General features: G+C 41.9%; 1 protein-coding gene across 27 annotated transcripts in view; it reads right to left on the reverse strand.

Annotated features, from left to right (window-relative positions):
• Nucleotides 1–23,937, reverse strand: part of FN1 (fibronectin 1) — a 236,467-nt gene that overhangs the window by 143,359 nt on the left and 69,171 nt on the right. For 22 of the 27 annotated variants that reach the window (XM_087882203.1, XM_087882201.1, XM_087882199.1 and 19 more), the window contains exon 13: nucleotides 1,838–1,975. The exons of the other annotated variants lie outside the window; for them this stretch is intronic. In XM_087882203.1, coding sequence (XP_087738329.1) covers nucleotides 1,838–1,975 — 138 coding nt within the window. The remainder of the gene's footprint in view (nucleotides 1–1,837; nucleotides 1,976–23,937) is intronic. 27 annotated transcript variants of the gene reach the window in all.

The raw sequence follows: 23,937 nt of genomic DNA on the forward strand, positions 1-23,937 counted from the left end.
TGACTCGCCAAGGACTTGCCCGGCACTGGCTCTCTATTGTTTGTTATCTTCCTATCATCATCAGTTCCAGTTTGGTTGACAGCTTAGAAAACAAACAGCATGGCAGCTCCCATGGGTTTAATGTCTTATCCTTCCTTTCAGCTTTAAAGTGAATTAGGAAAAGTTTAATCCAATTGCACTGTTTTATGTTTACATGTTTGATGACAAACAGCCTTATGTTTATAAGTGACAGTTTTCCTGCTAAGTACCTGCATGTCATAAGCATTTGAATTAAAATTACCATATTGAAATCAAATCTGATGTTTTTTAATTTTTATTTGGTGTGCGTTGGAAGAGGGGTAGTCTTATACGGCGAGTATAGCCCAAACCCTATATTTTAACAGGAAAAGTAGGGGGTCGTCTTATACGCCCAGTCGTCTTATACGCCGGAAAATACGGTATGTCAATTATGAATGAAGTTTATTCATTGACTGGTTGTTCAACTTATGTGTATGAAGATTGCATCTGTACCTGAGGATTAGAAGAATGTTATTACCGTTCCCCTTTCTGCAAACAGAAAGGTAGAAAAATTAATGTAAAAACTACAGGGGATTGGCTTGGTAAATGTGCCTGGGAAGATTTCTGGCAGAATTCTGACTGAGAGGGTATGAGATTTGATAACAAGCAACACTAGGGAAGTAGAACAAAGATTTGAGTTTTGCTTTTCAGATCACTGAGAAACCTACTGACTGTGCAAAACAGAATGTATTTTACATTTGTTAATTCAGAGAAAGCATGATAGGTTTGAATTACAGAACATTCTGGGTGAATATGAAGTTCAAAGGTTGATTGTTAAATGTAATTAAAACAATATAGGAGGGAAGTAAAGCAAGTGTGAACAGTTCAACACTGATTCAAAATTGATCAGGAAGTGAGACAAGAACATGTGATGTCCTCTTGTTTGTTTAATATATTTATGGATAAATATAGTAGTGCTACTGATGCTATGCTATTGTTGGTTGAGAACCTAAATGATCTGCAGCAAAGTTTAGATGTAATAAGGAGGATAGTCTGAAAATTAATGTATCAAAAGTCAAAGCAGTTGTGTCTGATAAGAAACAATTGCAAGTTACTAAAGATGGGGAAATGGATGGAGAAATTTGCAAATGATGCAAAAAGTATCAGTACTATGTGATGGTATATTTATAGAAAGAAGTGGAAATGAGTGTGTTTCTGCCCACTTTGTTAAATAGAAGTCAGAGTTGTATGTGCCAGAAGAGAATTAATAGTTCAGTATGATTGGCATCAGTGTGCATAAATGCCTGAAAAATGATCAAGAAAGATTAAATTGAATTAATTCAATAATTAATTCAATAATGCTAAATGAATGTGGACTAAGTACAAAAGAGAGTGACCATAAGTTACATTGAGCTGGTTAGGCCACATAAGGAGAATGAAAGAGGCTCAAACTGCAAAACAAATATTTGAAGTACAGTAAATATATCAAAAGGCAAGGGAAGAGAGGAAAAAATATAGAGTTCATCAAAAACAAAAGCATGAGAATTTTAAAGAACACAGGGATATGGACACAGTGGAAACATCAAGATCTTTGACCATTTCTTATTTCTTTTCTGTACTTTGTATAACATTACTTATTTCAAAAGGAGTGGTCATGTGTCTGATTAGCACAGCCAATGATATAATTATAGGATCTTTGTTTGATTCAATGACTTCTGAATTTTTTTTCTCTACTTAAAATGGTTATTTATAAGTTATTATAATGTACTTAGAAAGCATACCATAAGTCGTGTGAAAACAAGTCATGTGGTCTCCCTGATTCATAGATTTGGATTCTTACCTGTGTTCAAAGGCTGGCAATGCCATTCTCCAATACCCCGGCCATAACAGTAACACTGATATCTCACTCCATGAGCATGCTTCTCCCATGAGTCCCCAATCTGGTAAAAGGTCTGGCTTTCCGAATCTTGACACTGGTCTAAAAACAGAACACCAAACAGTTATTTCAGGCCTATTACAAGGGGGAAATTCTGCTGCCTTAGAGAATAAACAGGTTTTTGGATGGCTGCTGAAATTTCCATACAAATTTGATCCCAATCAGTTACTTTTGAACTGATTGAAATAAAATATTGTGGGAGTTACTCTATTTTCTGACTTGAACAGAACACACTGATCATATATATAACCATAGTAAAGAAAAAGTGGAGGTATTGAAAGGAAAATATAAATTAAAAATAGTAGATAGTATTAAAAATTTAGGTATTGACATCCCAAAAAATATTCAAGAGTTAAAGAAAATAAATTATGAAAAGTTAAAGAAAGATATAAAAGATAAAATAGATAAATATGAGAAAGTAAAATTATTATGGTTTGGAAGAATTGTAATGATAAAAATGAAAGTTTTACAAAAAATTAATTTTTTGTTTTGGATGATCCCAATTAAATTGTCGGATCAAGAATTAAAGCAAATACAGAGGTTGCTGGAAGTGTATTGTAAGGGAGGTAAGAGAGCAAGAATAAGTAAAGCATTATGGCATGAACCATTAAAAAAGGGTGGGCTAGGTCTTCCAAATAATAGAAATTATTGGGTAGCAAATCAATTAAAGATGGTCCCAGATATTATAGTAGTAATTAGAGATTTAATATGGAGGGATATAGAGTTGAAAGAATTGAGGGAAATAAGTGATCCTATAGAAACATATTGGTTTAAAAAGAATATTTAAAAAATTGCTAGGAGGATTCAAAATCCCTTTTTAAAAAAATTGATAGAATTATGGAATAAATTGAGATACCGGCTAATGCCAGAAATTTCTCTTTTAACACCGGTGGTAGAAATGGAGAAATTCCCTAGGATTGAATTGAAAGAATGGATTAGTAAACTAAAAGAAAATCAGATATTTAAAATGGGAAGACTGAAAGAACAAGATAAAGAATATAACACAACTAAAGAACATTTTAGCAGATATTAAATTAAATTGGTTGACTTTAATATAATTAGAGAAATGGATAAAAGTGGAAGAAAGATTCAAGGAGAAAGATAGACTGTCAATCTGCGTAGCGAGTTCCGTATGCTAGGAAAGGAGACGCACAGCCAGGGCTTGCCGCAACGGTTTATTAGCACGCACTTCCCTCCACGTGTCGCACAGCAAGGTTGACGGATATGCGGAATACACAAAGTCGGTGTTGGGAGCGGCTGCCTCCCAACGCTGTTTAAATAGCGCGCCAGCAATGTTTGGCTACCGCCCTTCCGGGTTCTACTGCGCAGGCGTTGCTGGGCAGCAAAGCACCAAATGGTTAACCCTCGCTCGTCCGCAACTGTGTCCGACCGCCTATCGTTAAGCTAACACCCCCACCACCAGTGTAAACAGGTCCCGGAGCTTCTGTCGTCGGTAGCCCCCCCCCGTAGTTGGCTCTTGTAACGTGTTATAGGATTCGACCCTCAATCCCAGCATCGAGTTGAAGTGGCGAGCGGATCTCGACAGGCGGCTCCCCCTACCAGGGACCGTCCTGGAAGATATAAAGAGACAGGTTAGCATCACATTATGGTTCACATTTATACCTCAAGGGCCGGGTTTATGGGGATACCGCTTATGGAACTGTTTGAGTAAACGGTCGGCTTCTATATCAGTACCTGCTACCCATGTTGCTTCCTCGAATGGATAACCCTTCCATTTAAGTAAGTATTTGAGTTTACCTCTACTGATTTTCGAATCTAAGATTTGTTCTACCTCATATTGGTTTTCTCTTACCGGTCTGGGTCTAACCGCTGGTTCTCGGACTATGTCTACTGGCTTCAGTAGACTACTATGGAAGACAGGGTGGACATTACCAAGTAACGGTGGTAATTTGAGCTCAACTGTGACTGGATTAATGACTTTTATAATAGGGAACGGGCCAAGGTACTTCGGACTCAGCTTACGACTAGGAGTTCGTAGTTTAAGATATTTCGTAGAGAGATATACTCGGTCCCCAACCATGAATTGTTTATGGTCTGCCCTCTTTTTGTTGGCTTGTTGTTTTTGTATCTGTGTCGCCTTTTCTAAGGCCTTTTTTATATGTGGCCAACCCCTGCCGATGTGAGCAGCCCAGCTACTAGGTACCATCTGTCCCTGGGATTGCACTTCCAGTTCTGGAATGGCAGAGAATTCTTTACCAGACACAGCGTGGAATGGAGTGACTCCGGTACTCCCATGGACCGCATTGTTATAGGCTATTTCTGCGAACAGAAGTAACTCTGACCAGTCTGTTTGTTGGTACGATACATAACAACGTAAATAGCGCTCTATCATAGCATTTGCTCGTTCCGCTGCTCCGTTCGTACTCGGGTGAAACCCCGAACTTAATCCTTGTGACAAGCCAATCATAGTTATGAAGTTCCGCCAAAACTTTGAGGTGAACTGAACCCCTCTATCTGATATAATTCGGCGTGGTGCGCCGTGTAGGCGGTACACGTGTAACAGGAACATTTTGGACAGTTTACGGGCTGAGGGTAACCCCCGACATGGTATGAAGTGAGCCTGTTTTCGAGAAGAGATCTATCACAGTCCATATAACCGTATACCCGTTGCTTTCCGGGAGATCAACGATGAAATCCATTGCGATCTCTTCCCATGGTTGATTTGGTTCTGCGACGGATTGCAGTAGGCCGAGAGGTTTTCCGGGTCGGGGTTTTGCACCTGCGCAAACCTTACATCCTTTCACATATTCCTCAACATCCTTCCTCATACGAGGCCACCAAAATTGGCGCTTTGCAAGGTGTAACGTTTTGAGGAACCCGAAATGACCAGCTGTCCTAACATCATGACAACGTTGTAATACACTATTTCGGAGAACCAGAGGAATATAGAGTTTGGTTCCCATCCAGGCGAGACCATCTCGATATACTAACATTGTTTTGTGTTCTGTCGCCCAGGCATCCGCCGCCAGTGCGCCCTGCAATTCTTTCTCCCAGTGGAACGGTGCAGTATGTGTAGTTCGACCCGCCTGTTGAGCCCCCGGTATTAAAGCTTGAACAATTTGTTCTCTTTTACTGTTATACTGAGGAAGACGTGATAAAGCATCTGCTAAAAAGTTCTTACCCCCTGGGACATATTTGAGGTCGAAGTCAAAGCGCTGGAAATATTGCGCCCATCTTACTTGTTTTGGTGATAGGCGTCTTGGGGTTTGAAGTGCCTCTAAGTTCTTATGATCTGTCCACACTTCGAACCTTTTCCCACTACCTTTTAGCAGATGCCTCCAGGTGAGCAAAGCCCATCTTACAGCGAATGCTTCTTTTTCCCATATGGCCCAACGCCTTTCTGTAGGAGATAACTTTCGAGACGTGTATGCACAGGGGACTAATTCGGCTGTTGTGGTCCTCTGCATAAGGACTGCTCCCACGGCCACATCACTGGCATCGGCCTGTACCACAAACGGCAATGTCAGATCAGGATGCTGGAGGATTGGAGCCTGTGAGAATAAGGTCTTTAACCCTTCGAATGCACTTTGACACTCCGAAGACCACGTTAATGCTTGCCCTGGACGTGCCTTCAGGCCTGTGTCCTTTGTGCGAAGTAGGTTTGTTAGCGGGAGGGCTATCTGCGCAAAAGCTGGTATAAACTGGCGATAAAAATTGGCAAAGCCAAGGAAGCTCTGTAACTGTCTTCGTGTTTTGGGGGCCTGCCAGTCCAGCATTGCGCGTACTTTTTGTGGATCCATTCCAATCCCATCCCCTGAAATCCTATACCCTAAGTAGTCTAACTGTGTGCAGTGGAATTCACATTTCGAGAGTTTTACGTACATTTTTGCCTGTCGTACTAGCTGTATATGTTCTTCCATTGTCTTGGTGTAGATCAAGATATCGTCTAAATAGACGAAAACACCCCTATATAAGTGGTCATGCAAGATTTCATTAATCACCTGCATGAAAACAGCTGGTGCCCCTTGCAGGCCGAATGGCATCACCTTAAATTTATAGCTGCCCAGAGGACAGTTGAAGGTGGTTTTCCACTCATCACCATGTTTGATTCGTACTCGATAGTACGCCTCCCGCAAGTCTAGTTTTGTAAACACTTTCCCTGTTGACAGTGTGGCCAATAGGTCTTTCATGAGGGGCAGAGGGTATAGATGTTCAACACAGACAGCGTTAAGACCCCGGAAGTCTACACATAATCGTAACCCGCCATCCTTCTTTTCCTGGAATAAAATGGGTGCGGCCATGTGGGATCTGCTAGGCTGAATGAAGCCCCTGGCCAGATTTTTGTCAATGTACCGCCTCAGCTCCTCTAATTCCGGTTTCGTCATGGCGTACATGCGAGGCTTCGGTAAACGGACCCCTGGCTTTAGTTCAATGGCACAATCGGTCGCTCTATGAGGGGCAACACTTCACACTCCTCTTCGTTAAAGACAGCTGCTAAGTCACTGTACTCCTCAGGATACCCTAATGATGGCTGTCTGTTTATGGCCTCTTCCTCCCCAACTCTACCGGTCGGTTCCTCTGGCTCTGGGTCCGGGCCCAGACTCAAGCGCAGTTTCCGCTATCCGCTCTCCCACCATATGGTAGGCCTCCACTTGTCTAACCAGGCTAGGCCAAGAATAAGGGGTTCGACCATGGTGTCAACAACCACAAAGCGGATCCGTTCCCAATGTTCCCCTATCTCCAATCGGATCGGCTCAGTTACGTGTGTTGCTGGCCTCCCCCCCAACAACGACCCATCCATTTGTTCAAACCGTATGGGAGTACGCAATGACATCATCCGTATGCCCAACTCCAAGGCTACAGACTTTCGAAGGAGACATCGCGTACAGCCCGAGTCAATGAGGGCGTCCCGTTGCACCATTGCTGAGGTGCGTAGGTGACGTAAGATCACTGGTATTACGAAAGGTCTTATTGGGCCACTCACCATGGGGTCGCCGGCTGCGTCGTCCTCACTGCTATCCGTGGCCAGCGGCGTACTCCCTTGGAGCGGAGAGGGCCTCGGAGTTGTTGTGGAGCCATGGGTAGACACCGATGTCAAGGTAGGTGTGGCGCCCTTGGACCATTCTGCCGATGACCGAACCCGTTCTCGACCCTTCCCGGAGGATGATGGCGTTTTGGCTGCAGTAGTCGTCATCGGAGGAACGGGGCATTCGGCAGCCTGATGACCCAGCTGGTTACAGCGGAAACAACGAATTGCCCCCCTCCCAACCGGGAGGAGGGAACGAGGAGGGGAAGGGCCCACCCCTCGTGCGCCCCCAGGCCTCTCACTGCTGCGTCGTGTGGCGGTCGGTAAGTTGGCCACCCCTCGGGGCCGGAACTCCCATAAACCAACATCTAAGTCCACCGCAGCCTTAAACCATTCCGCTAATTTTGGTGGTAGGCCTCTGTACACGCACGCCTGTCTCAACTCTCGATCTAATCCTAAACGAAATTGATGTATAAGAAGACGTTCAGGCCATGCACGTAACCGGCCTGCCACGGCCCTAAATTCCTTCACGTATTGCCTGGCTGGTCGACCCCCTTGTCTCAACGCCACCAGTTCGCCCTCCAGCAACTGGGTGCGTGATTGGTCTTCAAAGCGGCAGCACAATGCCTCTAGAAACAGACCGAGATCAGCTAATTCCTTAGCATGATCGCTGTGTAGGTCAGCGACCCAATCCGCCGCTTCGCCCATCAAGACAGTAGTGACAGCCACCACCATAGCCCATTGGGATGGGAATAGGTGCCCATACAGATCCATGTAACTGAGTATTTGACTCAGGAATAGTGAGACCCTGTCTGCGCTGCCATCAAATGTGGCCTGTATGGGGGGAGGGCCCCATTGTTGTTGTGGGGCCTGCCACGGCCCGGGGCCCCATACGGGCCCCGGGGCCGCTGGCCGGGCGTCCTGGGCATCCCTATCTCTGCCCCTCCGTTGTGCACCCCTCTGTTGGCCGCCGTGTCTCTGCAACCCCTGCTGGTCAGGGCGTGGTGGCCCTCTCTCTCGTAAGCCGATCTGGGCCTGGCCTCGTGGCCCGTCACGAGCCGCAGACGGGGCAGGGCCAATTGGTGGCTGGTCACGGTAATCCAGTTGTGGCACACACCCCTCAATACGCAACTTTGGGCTTGCCAGGTGAAAGCGTGGCCCCGAGGTGCTCTGAGACGCCTGTTGTCCGGGCCAGGCTCGTGGCTCAGATATCCATGGCTGCCATGAGGGGGCATCTCGGATGCTCGCTTCGCCGAATTTCTCCCGTAATATGTCCAGGGTGGACGCCCCCAGCCCGGTGGAGTAACTTAGGTCACAGTCCTCCTCCTCCGTCCACTGGTTTTCCCTCCACCCGTGGAACGACACCGCACCCAGGTCAGGTGGGGACGGTGGCCACTCACCCGGCAGGGCCCTCTCGCTCCGGGAACTACAGTCCTCCGTCTCTGGGGTCGTGACACTTGCCCGCACCTTCGGGCGTACAACCGTCGACTCCAGGTCCTCAGAGACCGTGTTGTCAGATAAAGCCTCCATATCCGCGTCTAATACCTCCTCAGTCGCCGGGGAATCAGCCGCTGCGCCCAGCCGCTGCGCCCTCCGCCATGCCGCTGCCACCGCCGAATGTGAGAAGGAAACGCCGACTTTTCTGTCAATCTGCGTAGCGAGTTCCGTATGCTAGGAAAGGAGACGCACAGCCAGGGCTTGCCGCAACGGTTTATTAGCACGCACTTCCCTCCACGTGTCGCACAGCAAGGTTGACGGATATGCGGAATACACAAAGTCGGTGTTGGGAGCGGCTGTCTCCCAACGCTGTTTAAATAGCGCGCCAGCAATGTTTGGCTACCGCCCTTCCGGGTTCTACTGCGCAGGCGTTGCTGGGCAGCAAAGCACCAAATGGTTAACCCTCGCTCGTCCGCAACTGTGTCCGACCGCCTATCGTTAAGCTAACACCCCCACCACCAGTGTAAACAGGTCCCGGAGCTTCTGTCATCGGTAGCCCCCCCCGTAGTTGGCTCTTGTAACGTGTTATAGGATTCGACCCTCAATCCCAGCATCGGGTCGAAGTGGCGAACGGATCTCGACATAGACAGTTAACAAAATTTGAAATGATTATAAAAGAATGTGAGGTGAATGAAGAATATATAGGTAAAGGAAGAATTGGGAAAATATGTAGAATATTAACTGAATTGGAAAAGCAGGCAAAAGATTTAAAATTAATTTGGGAATTAGATTTAGGAGAAATAAATGATAATGATTGGAAAAATATTTGGAAAAGAAGAGTATATAAGAATATGTCAGAGTTAAGGAAAATGGATATAAAGTGATATGTAGGTGGTACCTAACACCACGTAAATTAAATCATATAGATGGTAAATATACAAATACTTGTTGGAGGTGCAAGAAAGAGGTTGGAACCATATGTAGTATGATTGTGATAGTACACAAATAATATGGGACATGGAAATTAGAGCACTTTTGAATGTAAATTTAGACATGTCACTGAGAATTGCATTACTGTTGCCGGTGGAAAAATGGGATATAAATGAAACAAAAAAGGAATTGATTGTAAATTTGATAATGGCAGCTAGATTAGTGATGGCTACATATTGGGAGAGAAATTGGGATATTCAAAGAAATGAGTGTATAATGAAATTTGGAGTATGGCAACAAAGGATAAATTAACAATAGAAATTAAATTTAAAAAAGGGATGATCAAAGCGAAAAATTATAATGAAATATGGGGGGATTTTATAAAATCAGTGTCGGTGGAAGACAAAGGGAATAAACGTACTCAAGAATATATATTGTTTTGAAGGGGATAAGGGCATATTTGGAATATATTGTATATCTTTTAGTTGTTATAGACTGTTAGGAAATGGTTATTTGTCTAACTAGTTGGTCAGGAAATATATAAACCAACAATGTATGTTTGCAGTCAGAAAGGTATTATATTGCTTTAAGACTGTATTGCATCATCCTGTATCCTGATTGGCTAAGCTCTGTAGCCAATGTACTTAAGGGAAGTCAGGATCATGGCTTGTGTGAATACTACACCATTTTACCTGCTTACTTGATGTAACTTTCTACCTGATCTCTCTGCATGATCACTGTTTGATCATAGCTACATGTTGCTTTCTACTATTTATTGAATGTTTTTATATTGAACTTGTTCCTGTTTGAAACTCAAGAACTGTTTTATTGTGTATGACTACAACTGGTAAGACTTTGTACTTGAAATATCCCTGGATTGATCTTTTAACTCTCGTCTTTTCTGTATATCACTTGGGTTGTTTTTGGAATTTGCTTTACTTTTTTCTAAAAGTAAAAGACTACAACAACTCAGTGTGTTTGTATGTTAACTGTGATTGTTCACAACCACTCCCAGTCGCTTTTCATGCGTTTACTCAAAGGGTACTCTGCTCAATAACCCACAACATCGGTTATGAGCCAAGAATATCCTTAACATTGACGAAGAAGTATAAGGGGGGGAAATGATCTCTGGGGGGTAGGGGTGCTCTGTAATATTTTTTCCCCTTTTTTTGTATTTAGATGTATATGTACTATGTATTATTTGTATTTTAAAAAAAATTTAAAATACAGCAATCATCAGATTTATCAAAAAAAAAAAAAAGAACACACTGATCAAATGAATATTTCCTCATCAAAAAACCTTTCATATTATATAACAAAGTTTCAATGTGATTTTTTGCTCCAGTTTAAATATGTAGAAGGATAATGGGGAGAGAAAAAAAGGTGTCAGTTAGTCTGCTGCTTGCTGCCATGGAAAAGTGGGGAGAGGTCAGTGGAGAATTTTTCATTGCAGTTTTGCAACTACTGTCTGGGCTTTGCTTATTTCTCCAAGGTCATTTCTTCTAACTTTGGTATGCAGCAGCATCTGGTTGCCTAGCTGCAAGGGGGTTGGGCTCTACAGTTTATTTCAATTTGCTGCTTCGTCCGCTTTTGCTTCTGATCTTGCCTGAAACTTGTTGCATTCAGTTTGCTCCTATTAAAAGTACCTTTTCTCTGAGTCTATGGGGCCAAAGGTTTTTTTTTTCCTAGGAAATGAACAGAGGTAGCCTTGACATTAGGCAAGATCTGCTTTAACGGTCAACCCAGTGACTGAGCCAAAGGAAACTGGAGCTACAGCCAGCTCCCTCACTAATAATAATAATAATAATAATAATAATAATAATAATAATAATAATAATAATAATAATAATAATAATAATAATAATAATAATAATAATAATTTTATTTCTATACCGCCCTTCTCCCGAAGGACTCAGGGCGGTGTACAGCCTATTTAAAAACACAAGACAAAACATTGATTAAAAATTTAAAATAATTAAATAAATCTGGCTCAATTTAAAACCCCACAAATTTAAAATACCCCAATTTAAAATTATTATGTTGATAGCCCAGCCTGGCGGAACAACAGGGTCTTCAGTGCACAGCGAAACACCCGGAGGTCGGAGATCTTACGTATTTCCGGGGGCAGTTCATTCCACATGGCTGGGGCTCCCACAGAGAAGGCCCTCCCCCTGGGTGTCGCCAGCCGACATAACTTGGCTGATGGCACCCTGAGGAGACCCTCTCTGTGGGAGCGAACTGGCCGGTGGGAGGCTATTGGTGGCAGAAGTCGGTCTCAAAGGTACCCGGGTCCTGTGCCATGGAGCGCTTTAAAGGTGGTGACCAACACCTTGAATCGCACCCGGAAGACCACTGGGAGCCAGTGCAGGTCGCGCAGGAGGGGTGTCACGCAGGCACAACGAGTGACACTAGACACACTAGACCACACCGTGCTCTAGATGAGGCAGAATAGCAAGAGGAGCTGGACTTCAATGAGAAGTCTATCAGGCTCAGATGGGTAAGGGGTGTGGGGCACAGGGAAGGAACCCCCCCCCCCGAATGTAAGCCCAGAGGAAGCCATGCTGAACCAGGCCTTGTTCCTGATACAACAGGGGGAGTCAAAGAGCCCAAGAAACTCTCACACACATGGCTACCCAAGGTTCCTGTGTCACCCCAGGCCAGGCCAGGAATGAAACTATTACGGTGTGGGTCACACCTGATCTACATGAACTGGCGTCAGCACAAGCAATGCCACCCCTGGCAGTGACTGCTGCACAAGCCACTCTGCCTTTGGGGACTGCCCCTCAAAGGCACTGGGCCCCAGAGGTCCCAGCCTTGGGGGTGAAATATTGGGGGAGACGCTGAACAACTGGGGTTCTTCCTGGTGCAAGTCTGGAACTACACGTAGGAGTATGGGGCCGAACTGGAGATGGGAGAAGCCCAAATAAGATGGGTCACCATGGCTCTAGAGGGTGAAGCAGCTAAGTGGATGGTTTCCCTCCGCAATGACAACATCCCCCAACTGTGGAGCTATGACCACTTTATGGCAGCCCTTCGCCAACAGTTCAAGGACCCTGTCAGCCCTGGAGCCATTTTCCCCCTCCACCTTCAGGTCTGCCACAGCGGGGATGAATCAAGCTGTGGGAACGGGAGGCGGGGAGGTAGAGATAGCTGGGGGATTGTAGCCAAAATAAAATTCTTTCCTCTGAGAACAAGCACTTTCCTACCAGGTGCAAGGTGGGATCTGAGACCAAGTGACCCTTGGACTGTGACCTGATTGGACCATGTGATGAACTGCATGGGAAGAGGAAAGAAAACTTTACTTTTGACTAGGGGAAAACCGAGGGGAGTTTAGAGTCAGGTTTCCCCAGATGTGCCAATATGACATACCTAATAAATCTATACTTTGAGGAAGATGCCTGCCTTGGAGTTTTGATTCCATTGTTACTTGGAACCCTGACACTTACCCGACTCTCCTAAAAAACAAATCAAGAAGCTCCCCACACATGTGGGGCTGCTGTCCAGAGCACAAATGCAACAACTTACACACACACACCCCACCGACCCACCAATTGTGCAATAGAGTTTGTACCCGGAGCCAAGCTACCCAAGCCGAAAATGTATTCCATGACCCCAGGGAGATGGATGAGTTGAGAAAGTACATCGACACCAACCTTGCGAGAGAGTTCATTCAGCCCGCCAAATCTAGGGTGGCCATCCCAGTGCTTTTCAAAGAGAAAAAGATGAGTCGATGAGGCTTTGCATTGATTTTAAAGGAATTAACATGGTGTGCATGGAGAACACCTACCCCTTGCCCTTGATGAAGGACATGCCAAACCACCAAATTGGACTTAGGGGAGGCCTACTATCAGGTCGAATCAAAGAGGGAGATGAAGCCTTCAACTACCCACTAGGCAGTTTCCAGTTTGAAGTGATGCCGTTCAGACTACAGGGAGCCCCCACAGTTTTCATGCAGCTAATCAATGAGATGCTGCATGAAGTTTTGGAACAACCCAAGGAAAAGATTTTAAATGAGATAGATGAAGCGTTCAGAGTATATACAAAATATGCAGTGTATATACAGATAGACGGTGAAAGGAGAGATTTTACAAGCAGCAAGAATTACACTATTGAAATATAAAGGTAAAGAACTTGTGGTTTTACGACAAATACTCAGAAGAGTCAGAGATCTGAGGAGAGAATATCAATTTTTAACAAAATCTTTAATATTTAAAGGAGTGAGTTTCAGATGGTTAATACCTGAAGGAATTATTGTGACATGGCAAGAACAAAGACATAAACTTGATTCTATTGAAAAAGTAAAGTTGTTTTATCAACAATTTTGTGGACCGTTAGAGGAAGATCAGGGTGCAGTAGGCAAAACAAAACAGAGAGATGAGGAGAAAGACAAAGATGAAAAAACAAAAGAAGAAAGAGCGGGGGCAAGAGCAAAAGACCCAATGGAACAAAGAGAGACAAGGGCGATAAAATCAAAAACTAGTAACAAGTAAAACACGGAAGAAGAAATAAGAGCAATATCACTGAATGTAAATGGACTAAATGCGGCAATAAAAAGGAATAGAACCTTAAGTAAATTTAACAGTTTGAAAATGGACATTTTATGTTTACAAGAAGTACATATTAGAAGACAACATGTGAAATTGTTACAATATCCAAAACTAGGAGTTTTATTTACATCACTGATACAACAGAGTAAAAGAGGTGTGGTACTGTATATCAAAGAAAAATTAGAACCAAAATTATGTTTTGAAGATGATGAAGGTACAATTTTGATGGTGGAAATAAAAATGAATTTAAAACAAATATTACACATTGCAGCATATGCACCAAATGAAAAACAAGAAGAATTTTATCAAAGATTAGATAAAAAAATATTAGAACTGGATTATGAATATGTATGTATAATGGGTGATTTTAATGCCATAGTAGAGGTGGACTTGGATTATAAAACAACGAAGACTAGAAAAGGCTAGAAGAATACTGCCAAGATCTTTTTTTACAATGATGGAAGAATTGAGTATTCAAGATGTATGGAGACAAAAGCATTTGAAACAAAGGCAATATACTTTTTATTCAAATAGACACTTATCATGATCGAGGTTAGATATGATATGGATGTCAACAGAATTTATGGATAATATTCAAGAAGCAAATATTGACTCAAATATCTGGGCAGATCATAACCCAATGATAATAAAATGGAAAGGCCAAAAGAAAAGGACAAGATGGACTTTAAATGCAACAATATTAAATGAAAAAGACTTTCAATAGCTTATGGAAAAAGAATTAAAGTTTTTCTTTAAAGTAAATAAAAAAGAGGACATATCACTTCAGATTGTATGGGGCACTATGAAAGCTTATATTAGAGGTCTGGCAATAACTTATTTGGGAAAAAAGAATAAAAAGACAAAAACAGATAAGATTGAAAGAGGAATATAAGAAATTAAAAAAGAATTACAAAAAGATAATACAAAATAAAAAAATTAATAATAATAATAATAATAATAATAATAATAATAATAATAATAATAATAATAATAATAATTTTATTTCTATACCGCCCTTCTCCCGAAGGACTCAGGGCGGTGTACAGCCTATTTAAAAACACAGAAACAAAACAACAGTTAAAATTTAAAATCAAAAAATTAAGAAGCTGATGGAAGTGAAAAAACATGAAATAAACTTAAATGAGCAGGAACAATTAGCAAACAAATTAAGAGCAACTAAACAGAATTTTTTTTGAAAATGCAAATAAACCAGGAAGGTGGTTAGCATATAAATTGAAAAAAGAGAAGGCGAAAAAGATGATAAAATATTTACAAGATGAAGAGGGGAAAATATGTTACAGAAACGAGGAAAAGAAGAAGATAATTCAAAAATACTATAAAAAAATCTATTCTCAAGAAAAAATCTCAGAGGAAGAGATATCAAAATATTCAGAAAAGTCAGATCTACCAAAGATAACAGATCAATATAAGGGAATGTTAGAAGAAAGAATAACAATGATGGAATTAACAGAAGCGATAAAAAGACAAAAAAATGGGAAAGTACCTGGACCGGACAGCCTACCAGCAGAATTATACAAAATGTTACAAGAAGTGATGAGCGATGCTGGAATTATTTAATGAACTCTTAATGAAGGCTAAAATGCCAGATTCATGGAGGGAGGCCTATGTGACACTTATTCCCAAAGAAGATACAGATTTACAATTAATAAAAAACCATAGACCGATTTCGTTATTAAATGTGGTGTCAGCGTCTCAGAACTGACATAGAAAAGGGAGGAGAAGCCTGAACTTTATAAGACCTTTGCCTCAATAATGGCAAACAGATTAAAAAGACTGTTAAATGAACTTATTCATACAGATGGATTCCTACCTAAAAGGCAAATTAGAGACAATATGAGGGTAATTTTGGATACTTTGAAGTATTACGAGATACATTCATAAAGACAAAGATGATGTTTTTAGATGCTCAAAAAGCTTTTGAAAATGTGAATTGGCAATTCATGACAGAACAATTGCAGAGAATGGACTTCGGGGAGAGATTTATAAATACAGTAAAAACGATTTATGACACCCAATCTGCTAAGATAATGATAAATGGAGAAGTGACAGAGAACGTTTAAATTATGAAGGGTACTAGACAAGGATGGCCTCTATCACCATTATTGTTTATTCTGACTTTAGAAGTACTGAATAGAAATATTAGGCGAGATAAAGAGATAAAGGGAATGAAAATTTAAAAAGAGGAATACAAATTGCAAGCATTTGCGGATGATCTAGTATTCATTTTGGAGGAACCACAAACTACAGGACCAAAATTATTTGCTCAAATAGAGAACTATGGAAAAGTGTCTGGACTGAAAATAAATAAAGAAAAAACAAAAATTTTGGTTAAAAGTATTACAGAAAAACAGAAAAGAGAGATAGAAGAGACATTAGACATACAAGTGGTGAAAAAAGTTAAATACCTAGGAATATATTTGACTTCAAGATGTGCAACGATTAAAGAACACAATTATTATAGACTTAAAGAACAGATTGAAAAAGACTTGGAGAAATGGAAGAATCTTCAATTGTCATTCATGGGAAGGATAGCAATCATAAAGATGAATATATTACCAAGATTATTATTTTTATTTCAGACAATACCGATAAAAATTGAAAAGACTTATTTTCAATATTTAAATAAGGTAATAAGGAAATTTATATGTCAAGCTAAAAAAGCAAGAATAAGTTTAAAAATGCTTCAGGATACGACATTACGAGGAGGATTTGGACTCCCGAACTGGGAATTGTATTACCAAGCAGCAGCATTGACATGGTTGAAAGAATGGATTGAACTAAGGGCATCTTACAATGCTTTTAAGCAATAGCCTTCATACTACATACTACCTGCTTAGTAGGGCTTTTTTTTTTTTTGCCCCCCCCCTAAGTGGTGTTCTATTTTATACAAAGTCAGCTTATTGCCCCCAAAAACCGAGTCCTCATTTTACCTACCTCGGAAGGATGGAAGGCTGAGCCTGAGCCTGGTGAGAATTGAACTCGCAGTAATTGCAGGCAGCTGGCAGCTAAATACTACTTTAACAGTAGTTTAGTCCACTGCACCACCAGGCTCATTCATTCATTCATTCATTCATAAACAAACAAACAAACAAACAAACAAACAATGGAAATCTTCATTCACACAAACATTTTTAATTTTGAAAATATTGTTAGATATAAAGATTTGTTAACAGATAAGGTGGAATTGAAAGGAAACAAGAACTGGAAGAACAGGGAATTGAAATGGACTGGTATATGTATATGCAAATACAAACAAACTTAGAGAAGACTGAGCTTGATAAAATACTCATGGGAACAGAGGATAAATTAATTTTAAAATGTTACAATTTTTTATGAAATATAGAACTAGAGGAAGAACAAGAAAAGAAACAATGATAGCCTGGGCAAAAAAATTTGGATATTCAATTGAATTGGATAAATGGCAACAACTATGGGAAACAAATTATAAATTAACAATGTCCACTGCATACAAGGAAAATCAATAGAAAATGTTTATAGATGGCATATGCCCCCTGAGAAACTGGCAAAAATGTTTAAAGATAAATCAGCTAAATGTTGGAAATGCCACCAGTTACCAGGTTCATATTACCACATGTGATGGACATGCCCTGAAGCAAAAAGCTATTGGAATAAAATTAAGTTATGGGTGGAGGAAATTATACAACAACGTATAGACTTAAAACCAGAACTTCAGGGCATGTCCATCACATTAGTAAAGATTATATATATATATATATAATATATATATTACGTGGGAGAAGACCCGAATAACCAAAGACCTACATACAAACACCCGCGAAAACCTGAGAAAACAAATATATATATATATATATGTAATAACAGCTTGCCAGACATTTTGGGTTCCTAAAAACCCAAAACCCATGGTGTTCCGGATTTGTTTCAAGGTGCTGGTGCTTACCTATAAAGCCCTTCATAGCTTAGGCCCGTGGTACTTGCAGGACCATCTCCTGCCGTTCTCCCATCGTCCTGTGCGCTCTCACAGAGTGGGCCTCCTCAGGGTGTCGGCCAAACAATGTCGGCTGACGGCCCCCAGGAGGAGAGCGTTCTCTGTGGGAGCCCCGACCCTCTGGAATGGATTGCCCACCGAGCTCAGGACAGCCCCCGACCTCCTTTCCTTCCGTCGCGAGCTGAAGATGTGGCTCTTCCGTCAACTCAACTGATCCATTTGGATGTACACTGTTATAATTTTAAACTGTTTTAATTGGGGTGTTGATTTTAATTTTTTTTATTGTGATTTGTATTGGAAATTGTCATTTTGTAAGCCGCCTTGAGTCCCTCAGGAGAAAGGCGGCATATAAATTGCAAAAATAAATAAATAAATAAATAAATAAATAAATAAATAAATAAATAAATACCCTGCACCTGGCCAGGAAGCAATTTTGGTGGCCCAAAATGAAAGCAGAGGTGGAGAATTATGTAAAATGTTGCACCACACGTGCTGCCAAGAAGAGACCCAGGAAACTCTGCAGACTCCTCCAACAAGTGGCAAATCCAAGCCAACCCTGGGAGAAAATTGCCATGGTATTCATAGTCGAGCTCCCAGAGAGTGGCGGGAACACGGTCATTTGGACAGTGATTGACTTATTCTCAAAAAAGCCCACTTTACTGCCTGCTCAGGTCCACACACAGCTTGGAAATTAGCTAGGATGTTCATAAGGTAAATATACAGGCTGAATGGAGTGCCCCACAGAATTATTTCCGATATGGAGGTCCAGTTTACCACAAAATTCTGGAGGGAGTTCCTGAGGGCTATAGGGTCCACACAGGGGCTTAGCTCGGCTTTTCATCTGAGCATGAACAGGGTGGCTGAATGAACAACAACCATGGTAGAGCAATATTTGAGATGCTACCAGCAATCTAATTGGGCAGACTTGGTACCTTTTGCAGAAGTAGCTACCTACAACAACATGGTGCACAGTAGCACTGGTCTGGCCCCTTTCCAGGTCACCAGCGGCATGGAGTTCATCCCCATGCCTGAATTACTCTGGGAACCGCCAGCATCTATATCCCTGAGTGAATGGATGGAATCACTGAAGCAGGATTGGGAAAATACGAAGCGCGCCTTAGTAGAAGCGGCAAAGTCCACATAGGACAGGAAGCTCTTCAATTGCTTCCTAGTTTGGGGAGGGGCCGACTCTAGTACTGCCTTTACTTTTTCTGGGCCCATTTCCACTCCTTTGTTTGATATACGGTAATCCAGCTAATCAATCTTATCTTGGTGAAATTCACACTTGGAAAGCTTTGCGTACAGTTTAGCAGCTCAGAGCCTTTCAAGGACAGCCTGCACCAATTTTATATGTTCCTCCATAGTTTCTGTGTATATTAAAATGTCACTCTAATACACCAACATTCCCTTGTACAAATAGTCATGCAGCACCTCATTGATCAATTCCATGAACAGCAAGGGGGCCCCCTGTAGAAGCAGCTAGCAGCTCCAGTAAGCACTAGAGCTCAGGGGAAGAAGGAACCTTAGATTCCAAATGAACTGTGTGAGAAGCTTAAAGACGCACTAAAGGTTGATGAATGGCTTACTACTCATAACAATGATTGCACCATGCGCAATAGACTGGCTTGGGTTGGAGACAAATTATAAGTGCCCTGAAGCTTGAGGAGCACCATTTTAAAGGATACTCATGATTCTAAATCAGTAGGACATTTTAGATTTGTAAAAGCCCTGCACTTGGTTAAGAGGCAGCTTTGGTGGCCTTACTTGAAGAAAGACATTGAAAGCTATGTGGTTGGGGGAACCGGAAGCGTCGTGGCGAAATAGAAATGTTAATAAATGATGCAAATAAGAATAAAACAATACATGTAATAAAATAGAAGAAAGATATTGTTAAGGGTTGGAAGGTTATACTAGCAAAGGATTTAAGATAAAAATGGAAAAAGTTGAAATACATTGTTAATAATTAACAGATAAGGGGAATTTTGAAAAAATAAATGAAAGAAAACTCGGGGTTGCCTGGACACCATAGTGGAAAATAGAAAATAGAAAATAAATACAGCAATAGAGAGAGACGAAAGAGGAGTAGAGGGAAGGAAGGGAAAGTAGAGAAGGAGTAGGAGAAGAGGGAAGAAGAAAGTAGAAAGTAGAAAGGAAAGAAGGGAGGGAGATGGAAGAGATTGAGAAAAAGAAAGATTGCTGTACAATAAAAAAGATGAAATGGAAGAAAGGCAACCCCGAACATGCATATATGCACTAGGATAAAGAATGAGTTATTTAAAAATAAAAGAGAATAAATATGGGTTAAAACAGAAAAATTAGAATTAGAGGATGAATAAAGATGTTATTTATACAAATAAGCATAGAAAATTTAAGACATGATCAAAAAATGGGAAAAGGAAATTTTGGCAAAAATTGTAACTGAGTAAAATGTATTTGAATATGTTAAATTGTATAAGTTATGATATGGCCGATATTCAGCTGTCCAATTTGTGCAGCGGCAAAGAGACCATCAGGGAAGCCCACAGGGCTTTTACAGACTGTGGCCAGCTCCTAGGTACAGTGGAAAGAAATATCTATGGACTTTATTGTGGAATTATCTGAAAGTAGGGGAAATACTGTTATTTGGGTTGTTATCTATCTTTTTTCAAAACAGGTGCCCTTTGTTCCCTGCCTTAAGATTCCCTCTACAAGATGCTAGCTAAACTTTTTGTACAACATGTGTATAGTTTGCACAGTGTGCCTGAGCGCATTAATTCAGATAGAGGAGTGCAATTTGCATCACAGTTTTGGTGGGGATTTTTGAAGCTGCTGGGAACCGCCCAGGACTTAAGCTCCTCCCATCACCCCAAACTAACTGGGTGTGTGAGAGAACCAACTCTACCCTGGAACAGTACCACAGATGCTACATTAATTACCAACAGGACAATTGGGCTGACCTTTTGCCTTTTGCAGAGGTAGCATATAACAATTCTGTGCACAGTAGCACAGGATTAACCCCATTTAAAATGGCCTCCAGGCAGGACTTTGTAGCTATGCCAGAGCTGCCTCAAGAGAAACCACATGTACCCTCCTAAGCCGAGTAAATAGCCCAACTGCAGAACACTTGGCCAGTTGCCCATAAGGCACTGGAGGAGACATATCAGGTACATAAGAAACAAGCTGACAAAAAAATGTGTGAAGCCAAAAGATTTTAACGTAGGTGACAGAGTTTACCTCACTATGAAATACTTAAGTCCACAAACGGAATATATCCCAATGCCCACGGAAATTTTGTATTAAAGAATATCACCTGATGTACAACCCCCATATGTGGAGTCTGATGTATTTTGGATATAATTTTCAGCCTAAAGCACTGCAGAACCTATTTGTGTGAAACAGCAGAACATATTTGTGTAAAAGACAGACTAGAAATAAAAATTAAAATAAGTAAGAAAATAGTAAGAGAAAACCTGTCTGACCTTGATGAATATAAATCACAGGACCTGATGGATTGCATCCCAGAGTTCTGAAAGAGCTGTTGTATCATATCTTTAAAAAAAACTTGGACTGGAGAACTACCAGAGGATTGGAAAAAAGCTGATGTGGTTCCCATCTTCAGAAAAGGAAAAACCAGACCCAGGAAACCACAGCCTAAATCAATACCTGGGAACATACTGGAAAAAATAATCAAAAAACAGATCTGTGGACATCTAGAAACAAAGTTATAACTATAACTATAGCCAGCACAGGTTTGTTAAAAATAGATCATGCCAAACCAATCTTATTTCATTCTTTGACAAAGTGACTAAATTAGTAGATCAGCGAAATGCTGTGGACATTGTATATTTGGACTTCAGCAAGGCATTTGAAAAACTAGACTACAATCTACTTCTTGGTAAGCTACCATATTTTCCCAATAATAAGATGTCTTATATTTTTTTGAACCCTGAAATAAGCGCGTGGCCTTATTGCCATGCGCTCAAAAGCCCGATTGGGCTTATTATCGGGGGGGGTAAGGTAGAAAAATGGACTAGACAGCATCACCACCAGATGCATTTGTAACTGGCTAACAAACCATACTCAATGAGTAGTCCTTAATGGTACCACATCCACATGGAGGGAAGCAAGCAGTGGGGTACCACAAGGTTCTGTCTTAGGTCCAGTACTCTTCAATATCTTCATAAATGACTTAGATGAGAGACTAGAAGGAAAACTCATTGAATTTGCAGATTACACTAAACTGGCAGGAATAGCCAACACTCCAGAAGACAAGCTCAGGATCCAAAAATATCTTGCTAGACTTGAACAATGGGCCCTTATCCAACAAAATGAAATTTAATGTGGAGAAAAGCAAAGTGTTACACCTGGGCAGAAAAAACCAAAGGTACAAGTACAGATTAGGCGAAACCTGGCTCCAAGACAGTAACTGTGAGAGGGACTTTGGAGTCTTAGTGGACGATCATTTAAACATGAGTCAGCAGTGTGCAGCAGCAGCCAAAAAAGCTAATACAATCCTGGGTTGTATAAACAGAGGCATGAAATCAAAATCACATGAAATATTAGTACTGCTTTATAAAACACTTGGAATACTGCATCCAGTTTTGGTCACCACATTACAAAAAAGGTGTTGAGACTTTGGAAAAAGTGCAAAGAAGAGCAACTAAGATGATTAAAGACCTGGAGGCTAAAACATATGAAGAATGGTTGCTGGATTTGGGTTTGGCTAGTCTAGAGAAAAGAAGGACTAGGGGGGACATGATAGCAGTATTTTAGTATTTGATAGGCTGCCACAAAGAGGGGGTCAACTTATTTTCCAAAGCACCAGCAGGCAGGACAAGAAACAATGGATGGTTAAAACAACTTTAAATAGTAAAACACTGCACATCCGATACTAACTGAAAATGTTATTACACCTATGTTTTTATGTTTTTGTTTGTATGTTTGTCTTTTCTCTCTTTTTTTCTATTTGTAAAAAATCTCAATAACGTTTCTATTAAAAAAAATACAGAATCTAGAACACCTGCAAAAAAAAAAAAAAGAAAAGAAACAATGGATGGAAACTAATCAAGGAGAGAAGCAACCTAGAATTGAGGAGAAACTTCCTAACAGTGAGGACAACTAACCAATGGAACAGCTTCCCTTCAGACATTGTGGGTGCTTTCATCACTGGAGGTTCATCCAGTGGCATCACTGCTCACGGGCTGGATGTGGGGCCTGAGGTGAAGGGAAGAGTGGGCGGGCAGCCCTCAGGAAATTGCTGCACTGGGGCTCGTAGGCCTCCCGCCCATCTCTGCTTCTGTGAGGCAGAAAGAAAACCATAAAAGTCTTCACCCGCGCCCTCCCGGGGCCCTGGTCTCAGCGCCGATTCAAGTGTGTCCTCCACGGACTGCTAAGAACCCGAGGCTGGTGGCACCAAGACAGCCCACGCCTCCCGCTGCTTTGGGCTCAGAGCTGTAAGCTGCATCCAGGAAGCACTGCACCAGAGAGAAGCCACCAAGGTCAACCCTAGTTTTGCTGCCCATTGCAGCTTGGAATCTCAAATACAACTGAGAATGAATGTTGTGTTGTAACTAGTCCGGGTGCTAGATCGGCCCCCTGTGAACTTGTCTCTCAAGGAGCCCGGCCACTCGCCAAACACTGAGTTGTCTGGACTCCCAGTGACAGGATTGGGTCCTTCAAGCACTTAGCTTGGCTGTTTAGTAGCTTCAGCCAGCGGCTACAACACAAACATTCATTCTCGGCCGTATTTGAGATTCCTAGCTGCAGTTTACTCATGAGCACCATTGGCCGGGAGAGGTGGGGAGAAAGGCGAGAGGGCAGCATGGTCGAGGGTGCAGAAGCCAGGCGCGGGCAGGTAGATTAGAGGCAGCCGGCAGATCACTGGCTTACTCGGCTACTTGCCACTCAGAGGGCATAGGCAGCAAACGAAACCCATGCTGTGGCTGCCGCAGCCGCTGCCGCCTCCTGCCTCTGTGCATCAAGGAGGCTGAGCAGCAGCGGAGAGAGCACAGATGTCCTGAGCCGCAGGAACAGGAAGTGGCTGCCAGCAATGCCCTCAGGCGAAGATGTTGCGAGCGGGGAGGCTCGACCCGTCTCAGGAGCCGCAAAGTGCTTGCTGCCCCTCTGACACCTGCCG

This window comes from Pantherophis guttatus, chromosome 1 (genome assembly GCF_059756535.1).
Source record: "Pantherophis guttatus breed Tessera chromosome 1, ASM5975653v1, whole genome shotgun sequence".
Classification (NCBI taxonomy): domain Eukaryota; kingdom Metazoa; phylum Chordata; class Lepidosauria; order Squamata; family Colubridae; genus Pantherophis; species Pantherophis guttatus.